General features: G+C 40.9%; 1 protein-coding gene across 1 annotated transcript in view; it reads left to right on the forward strand.

The window, feature by feature from the left end:
- GRM7 (glutamate metabotropic receptor 7) overlaps positions 1 to 16,199 on the forward strand; it is a 1,001,339-nt gene that overhangs the window by 703,585 nt on the left and 281,555 nt on the right. The window contains exon 18 of the mRNA XM_027769777.1: positions 7,570 to 7,770. Within this exon, the coding sequence (XP_027625578.1) occupies positions 7,570 to 7,770 (201 nt within the window). The remainder of the gene's footprint in view (positions 1 to 7,569; positions 7,771 to 16,199) is intronic.

Consider the following 16,199-nt stretch of genomic DNA (forward strand, 5'->3'; position numbering starts at 1 on the left):
TATACATATACACACATAGATATGTATGCATACACACATGCTTCACATATATATACACACATACTATATATACATGTATGTATGTACACATACATACACATGTATATACACATATGCTTCACATATATATGAATATGTATATGAATATATACACACACATATGCTTCACATATATATATACACACGGACACACTATATATATACACATATGTATACACACATATACATACATAGATATGTATGTATACACACACATACACAATGTTGGAGCCAGCAGGTGGCATGGTGGTTAAGGTGCTGGACTCCCACATGGCTGACCACGGTCTGAGTCCTGGGCGGGGTGACTTGCATTCTCACTTTCTCTCTGTCCGTTTTTCTCTGGTGAGCACATGTGCCCTAAAGCAAATTTTTTAAAAAAGAATAACAATAAATAAAATTGAATAAATAATTTTTTTGGAGAGGTTTTTGCATGCTCTCTCCAGAAAGACAGAGACAAACAGAGAAACAGAAAGTGAGAAATCATCCCCCAGGGGGGATGGCCACACCACAGTCCCTTCTCCTCCATTCTCCTCTTGGGATCTTGGGCACGCACACACACACACACACACCTACATGAGTTTAAACCGCTGGGTCTGGGACTTGAACCACAGTCAACTACATGGGAGTCCAGCAACATAGCCATTAGGCCAACTGCTCATCCTGAATAAATAATTACTTAAAAAGAAAAAAATATATATATATGATAAAGTACCTTGTGGGTATCTGAGAGAGAGGCCTTCCATGTTTCACAAATCATAAAATATTTCAACATTGAAAATAATAGTTTTTTATGGCATTTTCCATGAATGAATGTCTTTATTAATACTCTTTAGAAACTGCTCTTATGAATTATTAGTCTGAACCCACTTCATAGTATATATTTCATAATGGTCATAATGCCTCCAAGACTGCCATTTCCATGAACTATAAAAATAAGAGAAATTTTTTAAAGTAGCATGTTATAAAATTAATGGTAAAAATGAATAACCTTATGAAATAAATAAAATGGTAATGTTAGAATAGTAAATACCATAGTCTCATAAAATTGTAATATTAAAATCTGGTTGAGTTTACTATAAAGTTCTTTTAACCTTGATCTGTGTTTAAAACTGTTCATAATAGAAAGTTGAAGAATAATAAAACAGTCACTAAAAAAGTATATATTTTTATATACACAGCGAAAAACCAGTGAGATGACACCTGAAAAAGAAAATTGCGTTTATGTTAGCAAAAAATGAAGAAATATCTTGAATAACTTCCTAAGAAAGAATCAAAATCTAGATGAGAAAAAAACAACCTTTCACCGTATTCTAATAAGGGGCCAGCAGGTGGAGTAATGGTTAATTTGTTGTACTCCTATGAGAATGTCTGAGGTTCCAGTCCCAGATTTGGCAGCTTGAAAATCACACCGGGCGTGTGTGTGTACATGCCCCAAATCCCAGAAGGAAAATGACAGAGATGGAGGAGAAAAGATTGCATCTTGGCTCTCAGGGGTGATTTTGTACTTCCCCTCTCACTGCTTCTCCTCTCTCCATTGAGCTTATGTGCTTTATGGCAAAAACCATGAAAAAAAAAAAAAAACGAAAACTAAGGAATTAAAAATTCTAATAAAATAAAAAGCCAAAATATACTTGAACAAATGAAAAGATATGAAGTAAAAAGGTACATCCTCATCAAAAGTTCTCTTGGTTGGTTTATTTATAAGTAGAACACAAACCAAACACACAAAGCTGTTTAATTTTTTTTTCTGGAGCTATGTATGAGTTAATAAAGTTCATTTGAAGAAATAAAAATAATCGGGAAAACTTGAAAACGATAAACAAGACTGATGGTGACTCCGTGGTATAATGTGACACTCTGCAAGGCAGTTGCACATGGAGAAGGTTCTGGGTTCGTATCCAGACACCTCCTGAGTAGGGCAGGTGCTTGTCTATGAGCCAGGGTGGCTGAAGGCTGGCATGAGTCACAGGGTTAGGGCTCTGTTCGAGGTTCTCTCTCTCTCTCTCTCTGTCATGAAATAAATAAACTTTTTTATTTTTAAATAAAAAGAATTATGATGGAAAGGAGACTACCAGTTATTAAAATATGTTACAAAGCCTTTATAATCGAAACTCCATTTTGGTACGTATATAGACAAAGTAAATTCTCAATATGCAGAAATAGACTTAATTATACACAGACACTTAGTGTGTAGTAAAGACGTGAGGCTAGGTGGTGGCGCGGTGGTAGAACATGGCACCCTGCAAGACTGACTCACATGAGAAAGTCCCCAGGTCTCATCTGGGGACTTGCCTGAGTGAGCTGGGCCTGCATGAGCCTGTGATCCAAGGCTGGCTAGGTTAGGAGGGGTCAGACCTTGTTGGTGAGTAGGAGTGCTCGCTCTCTCTGTCTCTGTCTCTCTCTCTCTCTGTCTGTCTTCTTCATGAGGTCAAGATCCTGTCAAGATGATGGGATCAGCAGATGGTATAATGGGTAGGTATGTCGTTGGACTTCCACATAGTTGACCGCCATTCAATACCCAGACTTGGCAGCCTAAAACTCACACCAGACATGTGTGCATGTGTGTCCAAGATCCCAAGATGGGAATGGAGAAGAGATTGCGGTGTGGCCATCCCCCTTAGGGGGTGATTTCTCGCTTTCTGTCTCTCTGGTGAGTATACACACCCTATAGCAAGAATCTCTCTCTCTCTCTCAAAAAAAAAAAAAAAAAAGCGCTATGCCTCTATCCCTCCCTCCTCCTCACTTTCTGTCTCTTTTATGAAAGAAATAAAATAAAGATGGCCCCTCAAATTTGAGAGAAGATGAACTGTTGTATATTACAAATATAACGTGCTATGGTTATGCTTTGAATAGTCACATGGAAAATAATACAATTTTGACTCATTCCTTGCACTACACACAAGATACATTCCAAATGGACCAAATGTTACACTTTAAAGACATAATTATGCATGTACATATAGAAAATATGGGTGAAATCATCTATACTCTGGTGATAGGGATTTATAATTTTTAAACAATGCTTCAAACTTCAAAAATTCAGGGGAAAATAGATCAACATTAGAAAAAAAAATAATCTAACAATCATATTTGGGGAAAATACTTAATGATGTTAAAAAAAGGCCCAGTCACTATAGTGCAGTTGGTGGGTTGCTGCTACACGACACTGGGGCCACATGGGAGGTCCAGGGTTGGGTTCCTGGTGGACCTGCGTGTGTGGGAATGCCTGTGCGCACCTGTGTTCCTAGCTGACTGGGAATCTGGAGAAGGATGTAGAAAGGCACGATTCCTCTTTCATGAAATAAAGTAGAAGCAAATGGATGAACTGGAGATAATATTTGCAACTTAGTATCAGTGATTAATATTTGTATCTAATTAACAAAACTCTTAAAAATAAGTAAGGGAACAGTGACATTTTATTGACTAGATTATGAGCAGCTTGCCTAAAGAGGAGTAGTTTGTACCTTTCCATATGCAAGAATGTTCAATTTCTAGCATAGTAAGAAAAATGCAAGTAAAAATACATTCTGGTAGTACTTTTCACATACCTGATTGACACAAATTCAGGTTTGATGATATGCTGTGTTGGAAAAGTTATGGGGATAAACACCCCCACACATTATGGGTCGGATAGCAAAATGGTATAGTTCTTTAGGTGAGAACTTACCAATATATTGTAATAAAATACATGTGAATTTACCCTTCAACAAAGCTTACAAAACTTTTTCTTAGAATCTACCCCAAAAATATTCAGGCAAAAACTTAAAAAAAAGAAAAAAAAAGATGTACAAGCTATTCATTAAACTATGCTTTTTATATTATTTGTCAGAGATAATTGTTATTCTAAGAATGTTATCTATATATTATGGGATAAAACAAGTGAATAATCTTTTTTTAAAGAATAATTTTATTTAACTTTATTTATTTATTTATTTTAATTTGACCAGAGATAGATAGAGTGAGAAAGAGAAAGAGAGAAGGAGGGAAAGTGAGAAAGCAACCCCCCAGGTTGGGGACTCGAACTGTGATCGGCCATGTAGGACTCCAGCACCCTTAACCACTACGCCACCTGCCAACCCCAAACAAGTCAATAATCTTAACAATAGCATGAAGAACCAGGATTTTCCTCATGAGAAAAAAGAGGCCAAAATTAAGGTGCAAATAAAGCCCTAAAGTTCTGGGCCTTAAAGTGGTGTGGTGGGTAAAGGTGCTGGACTCCCACATGGCTGACTGCAGCTCAAGTTCTGGACCTGGCAGCTTGCCTTCTCTCTTTCTTCTCTGTCTCCCTCTCTCTGTATGTCTCTGTCTCTATCTCTGTCTCTCTGTCTCTGTCTCTGTCTCTTTCTCTCTCTCTCTCTCTGATGAGGGAATGTGCCCTATGGTAAATTGAAAAATAATAACGGTAATAAATAAAACATTCTTAAAGAAAAAGCCCTGCGGTCCTGAATTTGAATGAGAAGTAGCAGGATGAATTCATGATAAATTTTGTCTTTAAAACTTCCTAGATTTTGTAGCAAGTAGTAAGCATAAGACTGATGGATATTTAAATGAAATACTTACAAAACATAGATGTCTCTGGCATATGCGATGTTAATGCATGCTTTGAAAAGGAAAAATACAAATTTATTTGGGGAAATTCAAAATTCCCCTTTTGGAGATATTTTATGTTATAATGTTAAATGCTCAGAAAAGGATCCGTTAAAAAAAAAAAAAAATTGAACACAGTGGCTGTCAGCCACCCTTGTCGTATTTTGCAGAAGAGGTTGGGGTTGTAGATTTCCTGTTGTTTCTTCAGCACACAAATGTTCCATAGGAAACAATGAGGGGAATATTGTTAGGAGAAGGAAGTCCAGTCTGTGGGCAGTTATTCTTCACAGAGGAACGGGATCTGGAGAGAGCCGCTGGTACGAGGTACGTAAGAAATACATAATTTAGTACAAGTGCTGTTCGTCTCCACTAGAAACTAAATGCTGTATTCAGTGCTGGGGATATGGAGGGGGAAGAGAAGAAGAAAAATACCTGAGACATCTACTGTGAATCATTAAAATAGTGTACTATCAATAATGTTCCAAAGGACGAAATGTTTTTTGGACATCTTGAGTTGAAATTAAGGAGCTGAGTGTAGGAAGCCTTTGGGTGTGTCATAGAGAGGGAATTGAGTCAGGATGAGTACAAACAAAGAGGAAAGACAATGCAAAGAGGAAACCAGTGTGGGCTTTGGAGTCCGATAACTCTGAGCCGTCGAGCCATCTGCAAATGACCTTGGGGAAGCTCCTTCTCCCTTCCATATAACAAGGGTATGAAACACTGGCTTCACAAGGTGAGGATGACAGGTCAAGCAGTTGGGATAATGGTTATGTCGCTGGACTCCCATGTAGTTGACCGCGGTTCGAGTCCTGGACCCGGTGGCTTAAACTCATGCCGGGTGCGTGTGCATGCGTGCCCAAGATCCCTAGAGGAGAATGGAGGAGAAGGGATTACAGTGTGGCCTACCCCCCTGGGGGTTGATTTCTCGCTTTCTGTCTCTCTGTCTTTCTCTGTCTCTCTGGCGAGCACACGTGCCCTATAACAAGGTGAGGATGACGTCAAAACACTAGCCAAAGTTTCCAGCACCATGGGGGCACATAATGTATGTCAGTTGTCATCACTGTTACACAGACGGGGGCAAAATTAGGAACGCTCACTGTTAGGGGGAAGGATTTGCATTTTATTTTGTAGGCAGTGGAGAGTGCTGATGTTCACACAGACGAACATGGGAGAATGAGTGGGCGAAGGGAGATACCTAGTCATGAAGCCTGATGGAAGATGGGAAAGGCACAGACAGGGCATTGGTAGAGCTTCGGAAGATCCCTGGAGTTTCAGTGGAAGAAGTGGAAGAACTTAGCTATTCATAGGACTTACTGATGTATGGGAGGAGGGGAGGGGCAGGGGAGGTAAGAGCAAAGAAAAAATAAAGAACCCTGGGACACTGAACAGCTCAGCCCTCAGTAATACCAGCTGAGACATACAACCCAATTCACTAGGGAGGTGAATTGGGGTAACTGCGTAGAAGCGAATGAGTTCATTTGTAAAGTTAAGCTTGTTTTCTGTCATTTTCCTTCCGACCTTTGTAAAGTAAACCAGCTTGAAGATTTGAATGTAACAATAACTCCACTTCTAATTCAAAACCTCCTTCAATTCTGTGGGACCTCTGTATTTTGAATAATGCGTTGGCCTATGACAAAAGCTTTCATTGCAATCCTTTGGCGTACTGTTTCTAAAAGTTGACTTAATACACCGGAAATGTTAGTGTGATGTGCCTCAAAATAAAATCCTAAAAACTGTTGAGCCTAGCGTGGTAGCCAAATGGTGTGAACGTGCCGTGTGACTGTTTTCTAAGTGTTTTCTTTAAGCTGAATTGCAAGGAAGTGCACATGTAGACCTTCTACTCCCATGTAGTTGACCGCGGTTCGAGTCCTGGACCCGGTGGCTTAAACTCATGCCGGGTGCGTGTGCATGCGTGCCCAAGATCCCTAGAGGAGAATGGAGGAGAAGGGATTACAGTGTGGCCTACCCCCCTGGGGGTTGATTTCTCGCTTTCTGTCTCTCTGTCTTTCTCTGTCTCTCTGGCGAGCACACGTGCCCTATAACAAGGTGAGGATGACGTCAAAACACTAGCCAAAGTTTCCAGCACCATGGGGGCACATAATGTATGTCAGTTGTCATCACTGTTACACAGACGGGGGCAAAATTAGGAACGCTCACTGTTAGGGGGAAGGATTTGCATTTTATTTTGTAGGCAGTGGAGAGTGCTGATGTTCACACAGACGAACATGGGAGAATGAGTGGGCGAAGGGAGATACCTAGTCATGAAGCCTGATGGAAGATGGGAAAGGCACAGACAGGGCATTGGTAGAGCTTCGGAAGATCCCTGGAGTTTCAGTGGAAGAAGTGGAAGAACTTAGCTATTCATAGGACTTACTGATGTATGGGAGGAGGGGAGGGGCAGGGGAGGTAAGAGCAAAGAAAAAATAAAGAACCCTGGGACACTGAACAGCTCAGCCCTCAGTAATACCAGCTGAGACATACAACCCAATTCACTAGGGAGGTGAATTGGGGTAACTGCGTAGAAGCGAATGAGTTCATTTGTAAAGTTAAGCTTGTTTTCTGTCATTTTCCTTCCGACCTTTGTAAAGTAAACCAGCTTGAAGATTTGAATGTAACAATAACTCCACTTCTAATTCAAAACCTCCTTCAATTCTGTGGGACCTCTGTATTTTGAATAATGCGTTGGCCTATGACAAAAGCTTTCATTGCAATCCTTTGGCGTACTGTTTCTAAAAGTTGACTTAATACACCGGAAATGTTAGTGTGATGTGCCTCAAAATAAAATCCTAAAAACTGTTGAGCCTAGCGTGGTAGCCAAATGGTGTGAACGTGCCGTGTGACTGTTTTCTAAGTGTTTTCTTTAAGCTGAATTGCAAGGAAGTGCACATGTAGACCTTCTACTCAACACCAGTCTTCGTGTGTGTTTCTTGTTTTCATGTGCAGGACAGGAGAGGATTGGAAAAGATTCCAACTATGAGCAGGAGGGTAAAGTTCAGTTCGTGATCGACGCGGTCTACGCGATGGCTCATGCTCTGCATCATATGAACAAGGATCTCTGTGCTGATTACCGCGGCGTCTGCCCAGAGATGGAGCAAGCTGGGGGCAAGAAGTTGTTGAAGTATATCCGCAACGTGAATTTCAATGGTGAGTCAGCCATTAGCCTTTCTTTGGGGGATCCTGCCTTTCAGCTGTGTCTCCAAAGTTACATAGCTTCGTTGTTATTTACTCTGGGATAGGGGTGGTACCTGGTGGATTCTGTGATTTCGGTGGTTGAATCAATGCATGATTAGCAGAATGAATGAATGCGTACATAGATACAGGCATTTGTGGGGGTTGTGGTTTAGCCATTGCTTACCCTAAAGAGGCTTCTGCACAATGCCACATTCTCCCCTGGTGAATATAGGTGGGTGTGGGAGAGGAAAAGAAGAGCCAGCTGCCATGGGCACCCAAGTTCATCCAAGCAGTGATTGTGCTTGGCCGCACCAACCACATCTCAGGTTTTAAACTTCTTGAAAATCATTACTCTATAATACATTTTTCTTTCTTTTCTTTTTTTTCTTCTTTTTTTGATGAAGGGAAGTCCAGCTTTATTGCAAAGCACAAAGTAAGGAGAGTGGGCAACTCATGCTGAAAAGACACAACCTCCCCAAGGTGTTCCCCCCCATTTTTAGGGGCTAAATTAGGGGTAGGGGTCCCAGACATGTGATCACGTCAGTGATTGTTTCAAGAGGGTGTGATCATCTTGTGGACATTCTTGATTGGTGAGGTCTTAAATAATCAAATTCCTGTTCAGGTTTCTGGAGCCATTCAGCCTGGGGTCTTTGCACTCACAGCCAGCAGTTTCCAGCCCATTTTTGCCAACTTGTCAGGTCCTGAGTGCTCTTGGCGAGGACTTCCAGAAGAACAGAGCAGCTTTTGGTTTACCATGCTCACCACGACAAATCTGTGCACATGGGAACCACACAAACTGCTCGTTTTTAAGAAAGGCCAAACTACTGGAAGTTGTAGGCTCTGAAGGGTGAAGGATGTCTCAAGTTAAACTAAGAAAGGGTAAAGGGAGACGATGCAAAGAGCCTTGCCTTTTTGGGCCCAATAAATTCTTAGGTTACTTAAAAGAGGAAGTAGAAAAATGGGCACAAAGATTAAAAGTCACGAGGAGGGCACCCCACTTCTCTGAAATCTTTTTGCATAGCCCTGATGGATTCTAAAGGCACCGTAATGCTTCACATACCAAAAACTGAAACCAAAAATATAAACTGGAATGTGTAGGTAATGCAAAAGTCAATAGACAGTAGTAAGTAATCCCGTAATCCTAACTGTATTACAGATGAGTGACATAACCACACCAAAGGAGGAGAAAAAGGAAAAAAAAAAAAAAAAGAATGCAAGCTATTTTGAAAAATGGTATTTAATTATGTAACATAAGGCTGGAGATAAAAATAACTAAGCACATATATTACAAATAGCTAGTAAACTGTAACTTTTTCACAATTCTCAAACTAATTTATATATCTGGTAGGACTGAGATAATCAGTAAACATACTATGGCTACTGAGAGCCAGTTTTCTTAGCATCAGAGAAAGAAAAGGATAATAAGATAGTGGGAAAAGCTAGAATGAATCCTGGTATGTTGGACTAGAATACAACGTATCAGCTGAACTCATACAAATAGATATGGAGGGAACCAGCAGTTAGCGTAATGGCTATATGTTGCTGGACTCCCACATAGTCGACCGCGGTTTGCGTCCCGGACCCGGTGGCTTAAAACTCACGCCGGGCCCGTGTGCATGCGTGCCCAAGATCCCGAGAGGAGAATGGAAAAGAAGGGATTGCGGCGTGACCATCCCCCCTGGGGGGTGATTTCTCACTTTCTATCTCTCTGTCTGGCGAGCACATGCGCCCTATAGTGAAAACCTCTCCAAAAAAAAAAGATAAAAAAAAATAGATACAGAAATATTGGGTTGTTGGAAAAGTCATGGTGCATTTTTATATAGAAAAAATACTGCATGATTTTTCTGATGACCCAGTAGTTATGTGTGTGTACCTATGCGTACCTATACTGCCTCACTGTGTCACCTAAGAGTGCCTAGGAACAATGATACCCTAGTAGAAATTAGCACATTGAAGCCCCTGCTCTTAATTAGCAATACCATTTCCCAGTAAAAAGAATCAGGGCTCCCTAGAGAAATTCTTAAATCCAAATTCAAGATGAGCTTGAGACGTGTTCTGCCAGAAAGTAAGAATGTCCTCAAAAACTGATGGGATCATGATAGAGGAGCAGAGGAACCAACTTGGTGAAGATCCCATTGGCCAATTCTGGGAATGTAATGGATCATAACTTACAAGGTAACTGTGAGTCCCACGAAAGTAAGTAAGTGATGGAATTGAACAAGCAAATGCAAGAGCAGGTGAAAATGTCACATATCGGTATGGTGCAAAGACCTCAGTAATCATTGTTTTAGGTAAGAACTATCAATGGACGCTAAAATTATTGGGCTAAAGTATGATGAGAAATAAGATACTTGCACAGTTCCAAAATATCTTCCATCAAAATACATTTTAATTACATAGGAGAATACACCTGGAAGTTACCACCTTCACTGAGTGTTCAAGATTACTGGGAACAGCAGATGGAGTGATGGTTACTTCGGTGGACGCCTATGTTGTTGACCGTGGTTCTAATCCCAGACGTGGCAGCTTAAAACTCATGCCAAGCACATGTGTATGTGTGCCCAAAATCCCAAGAGGAGAATGAAGGAGAAGGGATTGAAGTGTGCCCATCCTCCCTGGGTGGTGATTTCTTGTTTTCTGTCTCTATGTCTCTCCAGTGAGTGCATGTACACTGTAGCAAAAAAAGTCTCAGAAAAAAAAAAAAGATTACTGTCCCCAGTAATGAGACTTGAGGGCATCACTTACCTCCTGAGATGATAAGTGAAAAAGGTTACCGCGTCACTTCTGAGGTCTGATTGCCATAAAACTAGCACTTCAGTGTAATCATAAGAAAGTGTTAGACAAATCCAAATTGAAAGACATTTTACAAAATAACTGGCTAAAACAAATCCAAATTGAAAGACATTTTACAAAATAACTGCAAATAATCATGAGAAAAACAGATGAAGGAACTGAACTGTTCTGGACTAGAAGAGTCTAAAGGGCAATTATTATCAAACGTTATGGGACTATTGATTGAATCTGTACTACAAAAAGGATATGAATGGAACAACAGAAGATTTTAATACCATTTGCAAATTTGTTTTTCTTTTCTTTTCTTTTTCTTTCTTTTTTTTTCTTTTGTTTTGTTTTGTTTAATGACTTTTGCCTTAGGGAGCCACTGGAGTGTGGCAAAGAGAAACAGTGAGAAGTCACACCCTGGGAGCCATGGCCATACCATTATCCCTTCTCCCTTCTCCTCCTAGGATTCTGGGTACACACACATGTGCCTAGCATGATTATCAAGTCGCTGGGTCTGGGACTCAAAGTGCAGCTGGCCATGCGTGTGTCTAACCACCATGCCACCTGCTTCTCCTCAAATTTGCAGATTTTAAAAAATAATATCACTGTTCATTGTTAACTGTTTTGATGTTAATTTCCTGATATAGGTAATACAATCAAAAAGTTATTCTTTTTGCTTCTCTGGTTGTAAATAACAGTCTGTTTAAACCTATTATGGCACTGCCTGGCACTCTTTCAGATAACCTGTGTGAACTCATCTTGCTAAGACCGTATCGTCCACTCATGAGCTAGAGTCCCTGAGCTTTTTACTTAATTTGACCAGATCATTATTGTGGGCCAGAAACTGTGCCAAGTCCCTTGCATGTGCTGGCTTATTTCATCTTTACCACAGCATGATGATTTACATACTGTGTAATATTATCGTGGTTGCCCCTTTTTCACAGTTTAGGTAAGACAGGACCTCTTCTCAGTATATACTTGAATGCATGGGACTCTTTCATTGTTTGATTAAATAGAACCCCTAATCTTTCTCTGATTTACAGAGAAATTAAGAGTCATGAGGACCAGCAGATGGGCTAGTGGCTATGTCACTGAACTCTCATGTGGCTGATTGCAGTCAGAGCCCTGGACCTGGTGGCTTCAGACTCCCACCACATGTGTTTGCATGCATGGCCAAAATCCCAAGAGGAGAATGGAGGAGAAGGAATTGCTCTGTGACCATCCCCCTGGGGGGTGATCTCTTGTTTTCTATCTGTCTCTCCAGCAAGTGCATGTGCCTGATAGCAAAATCTGCCCCCCACCCCAAAAAAGAGGAGGATTCATAATGTCCAAAGCCATAAAGCTAGGTAGCAATGATGCTACGCTTGGAATCTAGGTTGCCTAACTCCCCAAGCTGCTCCATAGCCTATTCTTACAGTGGCTGAGAGAAAGAGCTTACCGCATTATTCCGGCTGAGCCTCTTAGATCTCAGGTTCTGTGGGAGTTCATAGGCAAGGCCTATCTTCCTTCTCTTTGTCATCATTGTAATCATGCTCTTTGGTCAACATAATCTCCTTTCTGAGAACACCACTTCCTTTCACACAGGCAGCCAGGAGATTTCTGGCTCCTGGGGTACTGAGACATGCATTAATGGCAGAACTTAAAAGTTTTGTCAAGTAAAGAGGCTGTGCTAAATTTAATCAGTGGATCCTACGTCGCTTTGGGAAGTTGTTAAAATAGAATGAAACACTCGATATTGTTCCTCCACCTCTTGATTTTCAGATAAATGAAATAATGAAAAAAGGTGTTTGTCCCAGACTTTCCGCTAGCAAAGGATGTAGACAGATCTCCAACTCAAGTCTCTTTCCAGTCAACTGTGAATAACTTAGCCTTTCTTCTGGATGTTTCAGAATTTTGATTTGGGGGGTCTCAATAAGTTTAAATGTGCTCTTGTGTTATTTTAGTACAAAATTCACTATACACCCTGGGAGTTTTATTCCAGATCAGTTGAATACAAGTTGATAACTCTGACCTTCACATTTACCAAAGCTTCAGTTTAAGAAATTATAGTAGAGTGTACTAAAAGTATTGCTACAGTTTCTCCAAGTATTTACCCGCCTTTATTCACTGAGGGAGGAAAAATGCCTGATTTAATCTTCATCACTCCTAGCCATTTTTTCTTTGCATCTCAAATCAATACAAAGGGCTAAGCCTAAAGTTGTCCAAATTGTCTAGACGTTGGCCCATCCAACTATTACAGATGGCAATACTTGCCCTTGTAAATTTTACAAATTTGGTGATTTGGATATAAAATCTTGAAGAATTGCTGTATAGTGAAGGGTTTTGTCACAAGTGTGTCTATACCTGGATTTACTAGTTTGCAGAAGACAAATTGGGGTTGAGTGTGTTTTGTAAGGGCAGTTCATCTCACATGCTCTTCTTGAAACAAGTTGATGATGTTCCCTTACCATGGGATGAGATCTAGGCCCAGTTGCAGCAGAGCCGTGGGAGTACCACACTCTCCAGTACTGGAGTCCATATGGAAGTTTGGGCTTTGGAAACTGGGTTGACCTGTACATGCCAGACACACACATGCACGTCCATAATCCTGTCTACCTGGGAATGGCTGGCGGTGGTTGCTGTGTGAGACCCTGTGGAAGATGTGTCTTTTTCTCTGTTGGTCTCTATCTCTTTCTCTTGACTTCAAGAAAAAAACTTTTCAAAGAGTGAAGCCTGTAGATAGCAAAGTTGTTAAAAGCACTGGATTCTCATATGACTGGCCAAGGTCCGCGTCCTGGACCTGGAGGCTTTTATTTATTTTTTTTTATTCTTGGAGAGGTTTTTGCTATAGAAAGTGAGAAATCACCCCCTGGGGGTATGGCCACGCTGCAATTCCTTCTCCTCCATTCTTCTCTCGGGATCTTGGGCACACACACACACACGCACCTGGCATGAGTTTAAGCTACTGGGTCGGGGCCTCAAACCACGGTCGGCTACATGGGAGTTCAGCCACATAGCCATTACAGTAACTGCTGGTCCCATTTATTAGATGTGTTTCTTGTTTTTCTTCAGAAAATGAAGCTTTTGTTTTTGTTTTGAAAGGTTTTTGCTCTAGGGCACGTGTGCTCGCCAGAAAGACAGAGACAGAGAGACAGAAAGCGAGAAATCACCCCCCAGGGGGTTGGCCATTCCACAGTTACTTCTCCTTCCTTCTCCTCTCAGGATCTTGGGCATGCATGCACACGCACCTGGCATGAGTTTAAGCCACCAGGTCCGGGACTCGAACCACGGTTGACTGCATGGGAGTCCAGTGACATAGCCATTATGCCAACTGCTGGTCCTCGACCTGGAGGCTTGAATATTACTCCGGGTGCATGTGCATGTGTGTTCAAAATCCCAAGAGGAGAATGGAGGAGAAGGGATTGCGACATGGCCATTCTACCTGAGAGGGTGATTTCTCACTTTCACTCTCTGTCACTGCCAGGCAAGTGCACATGCCCTATGGCAAAAACCTACCAAAAAAAAGATAATAAAACAAAACTAAAAACAATGTCTCTTTCCAAGAAGAAAGGTATTTCCTTCAGATGCCCCAGGCATGGATTAGAGGAGATTCCAGAAAGAATACGTTCCGTCATCTATCCTCTACTCTGCTGTTGATCTTGTCTAGTGACCCTGTCTCCATTGCCTTCCTTTTCCTGCATTCTACCCTCCGTACCATGAGCAAATCTCTGCAGGTGATGGCATCCCCTTTGAGAACTTTCTTTTTTTTTTTTTTTTCCCCTCTGAATTTCTTTGGTTTTTTAAAACTATATATAATGAGTTCATTGAACACCATCCCTCCTTTTCTGTTTCAAGACATTCCAGGGTGCTGTTGAAAAAGGAGCTGTGGGGGGAAACTGGAAATAAACCAGTTGTATCATAGAATCAATCCATCAGAAAGGCCAAAGCCACACAATACGCTATTACAAATCATCACTGAGATAAAGTATTCCGTTCTTCTGCCTTAATTTTTTTTTTGAACATGAACTTGAATGAGAATGGAAAGGGCACTACAAGAATAATTTCTCCTAACAAAGAGTGTGAGAGGGGAGAAAGACCCGGTGATGTGTCCCATTCTGCTGACTATTGAGTCAGTGTTTTTGAGATCTTTGGAGTCCCAGGCCTCTGATATTCTTCCTCTCTCCTCTCAAAGACTGTGGAGAGCTTCAGTCATATTATTTCATGAATAGAAGCTATAGAATTTTAGCAAAGCACAACATGAATCCTAGCATCAAATGTGAGAGAAAAGAAAGGAAAGTACCTGAATATTAATAGCTTCCTATAAAAAGACAGGGTTCTTTCTTTCTGGCTGGTAACCTATAAAATTAAGTTCTGATTTCTTCCTCTTCCGTATTTGGAGGGCTTGCTGAAAGCAGAAAGCCAGTCTTCAAAACCTTTTATTGTTATTGATACTGTTTTGGGGGATTTTTTTGGTTATTGTTGTTTTCCTTCTATACCAGAAAAGCTTGTGTCATTCATTAATGCAAGAGCTTAAGAGATCCCTGTTATGAGAAAGTGGATTACTTTCTGGTCTCCAGGAGTACTGTCTAGATAAAACACAGGAGAAACAAATGGAAATCATGTCTTCAGCCACACACAGATTCAGCGATGGACTCGGTTGGTTGTGACCAAGATAACATTGCTCATAGACCGAGGCCTATTTTCAAAGCGGGCTCCACTCAGCAATTTGAAAAATATAAAACATTTATCATGATGGAGAAATTTATTAGGAGAATTAACTGTGGTGTGTTAGGCAAGACGTTTATATGGATAATAAAGACATTTCCTCTGGCTAGGCTTGCGATATTATCACATAAAATAATAATCAAAATAAAATCTGGGGGCCAAACCCCCAGCACAGCGATTAAGTGTTTTGTAGAGGAACCAGACCCCACATGGCCAGCTGCAGCTGGAATTCCATCCCTGGAGGCTTGAAAAACATGCCAGGCCTATATGTGCATGCCTAAAATTCTGATGGGTTGGGAAAATGAAGGAAAAAGAAGCGTAGTGTGGCCATGGCCATTAGAGGCCACTCTTTCTCTAGCACATATATGTGCCCTCTGGCACTGAAAAAGATTTATTAATTAAATGAAATTTTTTGAAGTATAAAAAATCATTACCTTATATCAAGCATCTCTTATATAAAGGCACAGAGCTAAGTAATTCGTATACGTCATTTAATCCTCACTCTGATTCTATTGTAAAGATATTGGCGGGATCAACAAGTTGCATGGTAGTTAAGGCGCTGGACTCCCACAGGGCCAACTGTGATTCAGATCTTAGACCCAACAGTTTGAAAGTCATTCCGGGGGCGTCCGTGTGAGTGCCCAAAATCTCAAGAGGAGCATGGAGGAGAAGGGATTGTGGTGTTGCCATAACCCCTGGGGAGTGATTTCTTTCTGTCTTTGTTGTGAGTGGACACACTCTAGAGCAAAAAGACTCTCAAAAAAAGAAAAAAAAAAAACAAAAAAAGTATGAGACTGAATAACTTGTTAAGGTTATACGTGTAGCAAGTGGAGGACATGGAATGTAACCCCATATTAGGGATTCCGAAGCAATGTTCTAGTTTAATCAGGCGAGTGACTGGGACAGGTGACTTCCTG

The sequence above is a fragment of the Tupaia chinensis genome, unplaced genomic scaffold (genome assembly GCF_000334495.1).
Source record: "Tupaia chinensis unplaced genomic scaffold, TupChi_1.0 Scaffold000089_1, whole genome shotgun sequence".
NCBI lineage: Eukaryota > Metazoa > Chordata > Mammalia > Scandentia > Tupaiidae > Tupaia > Tupaia belangeri.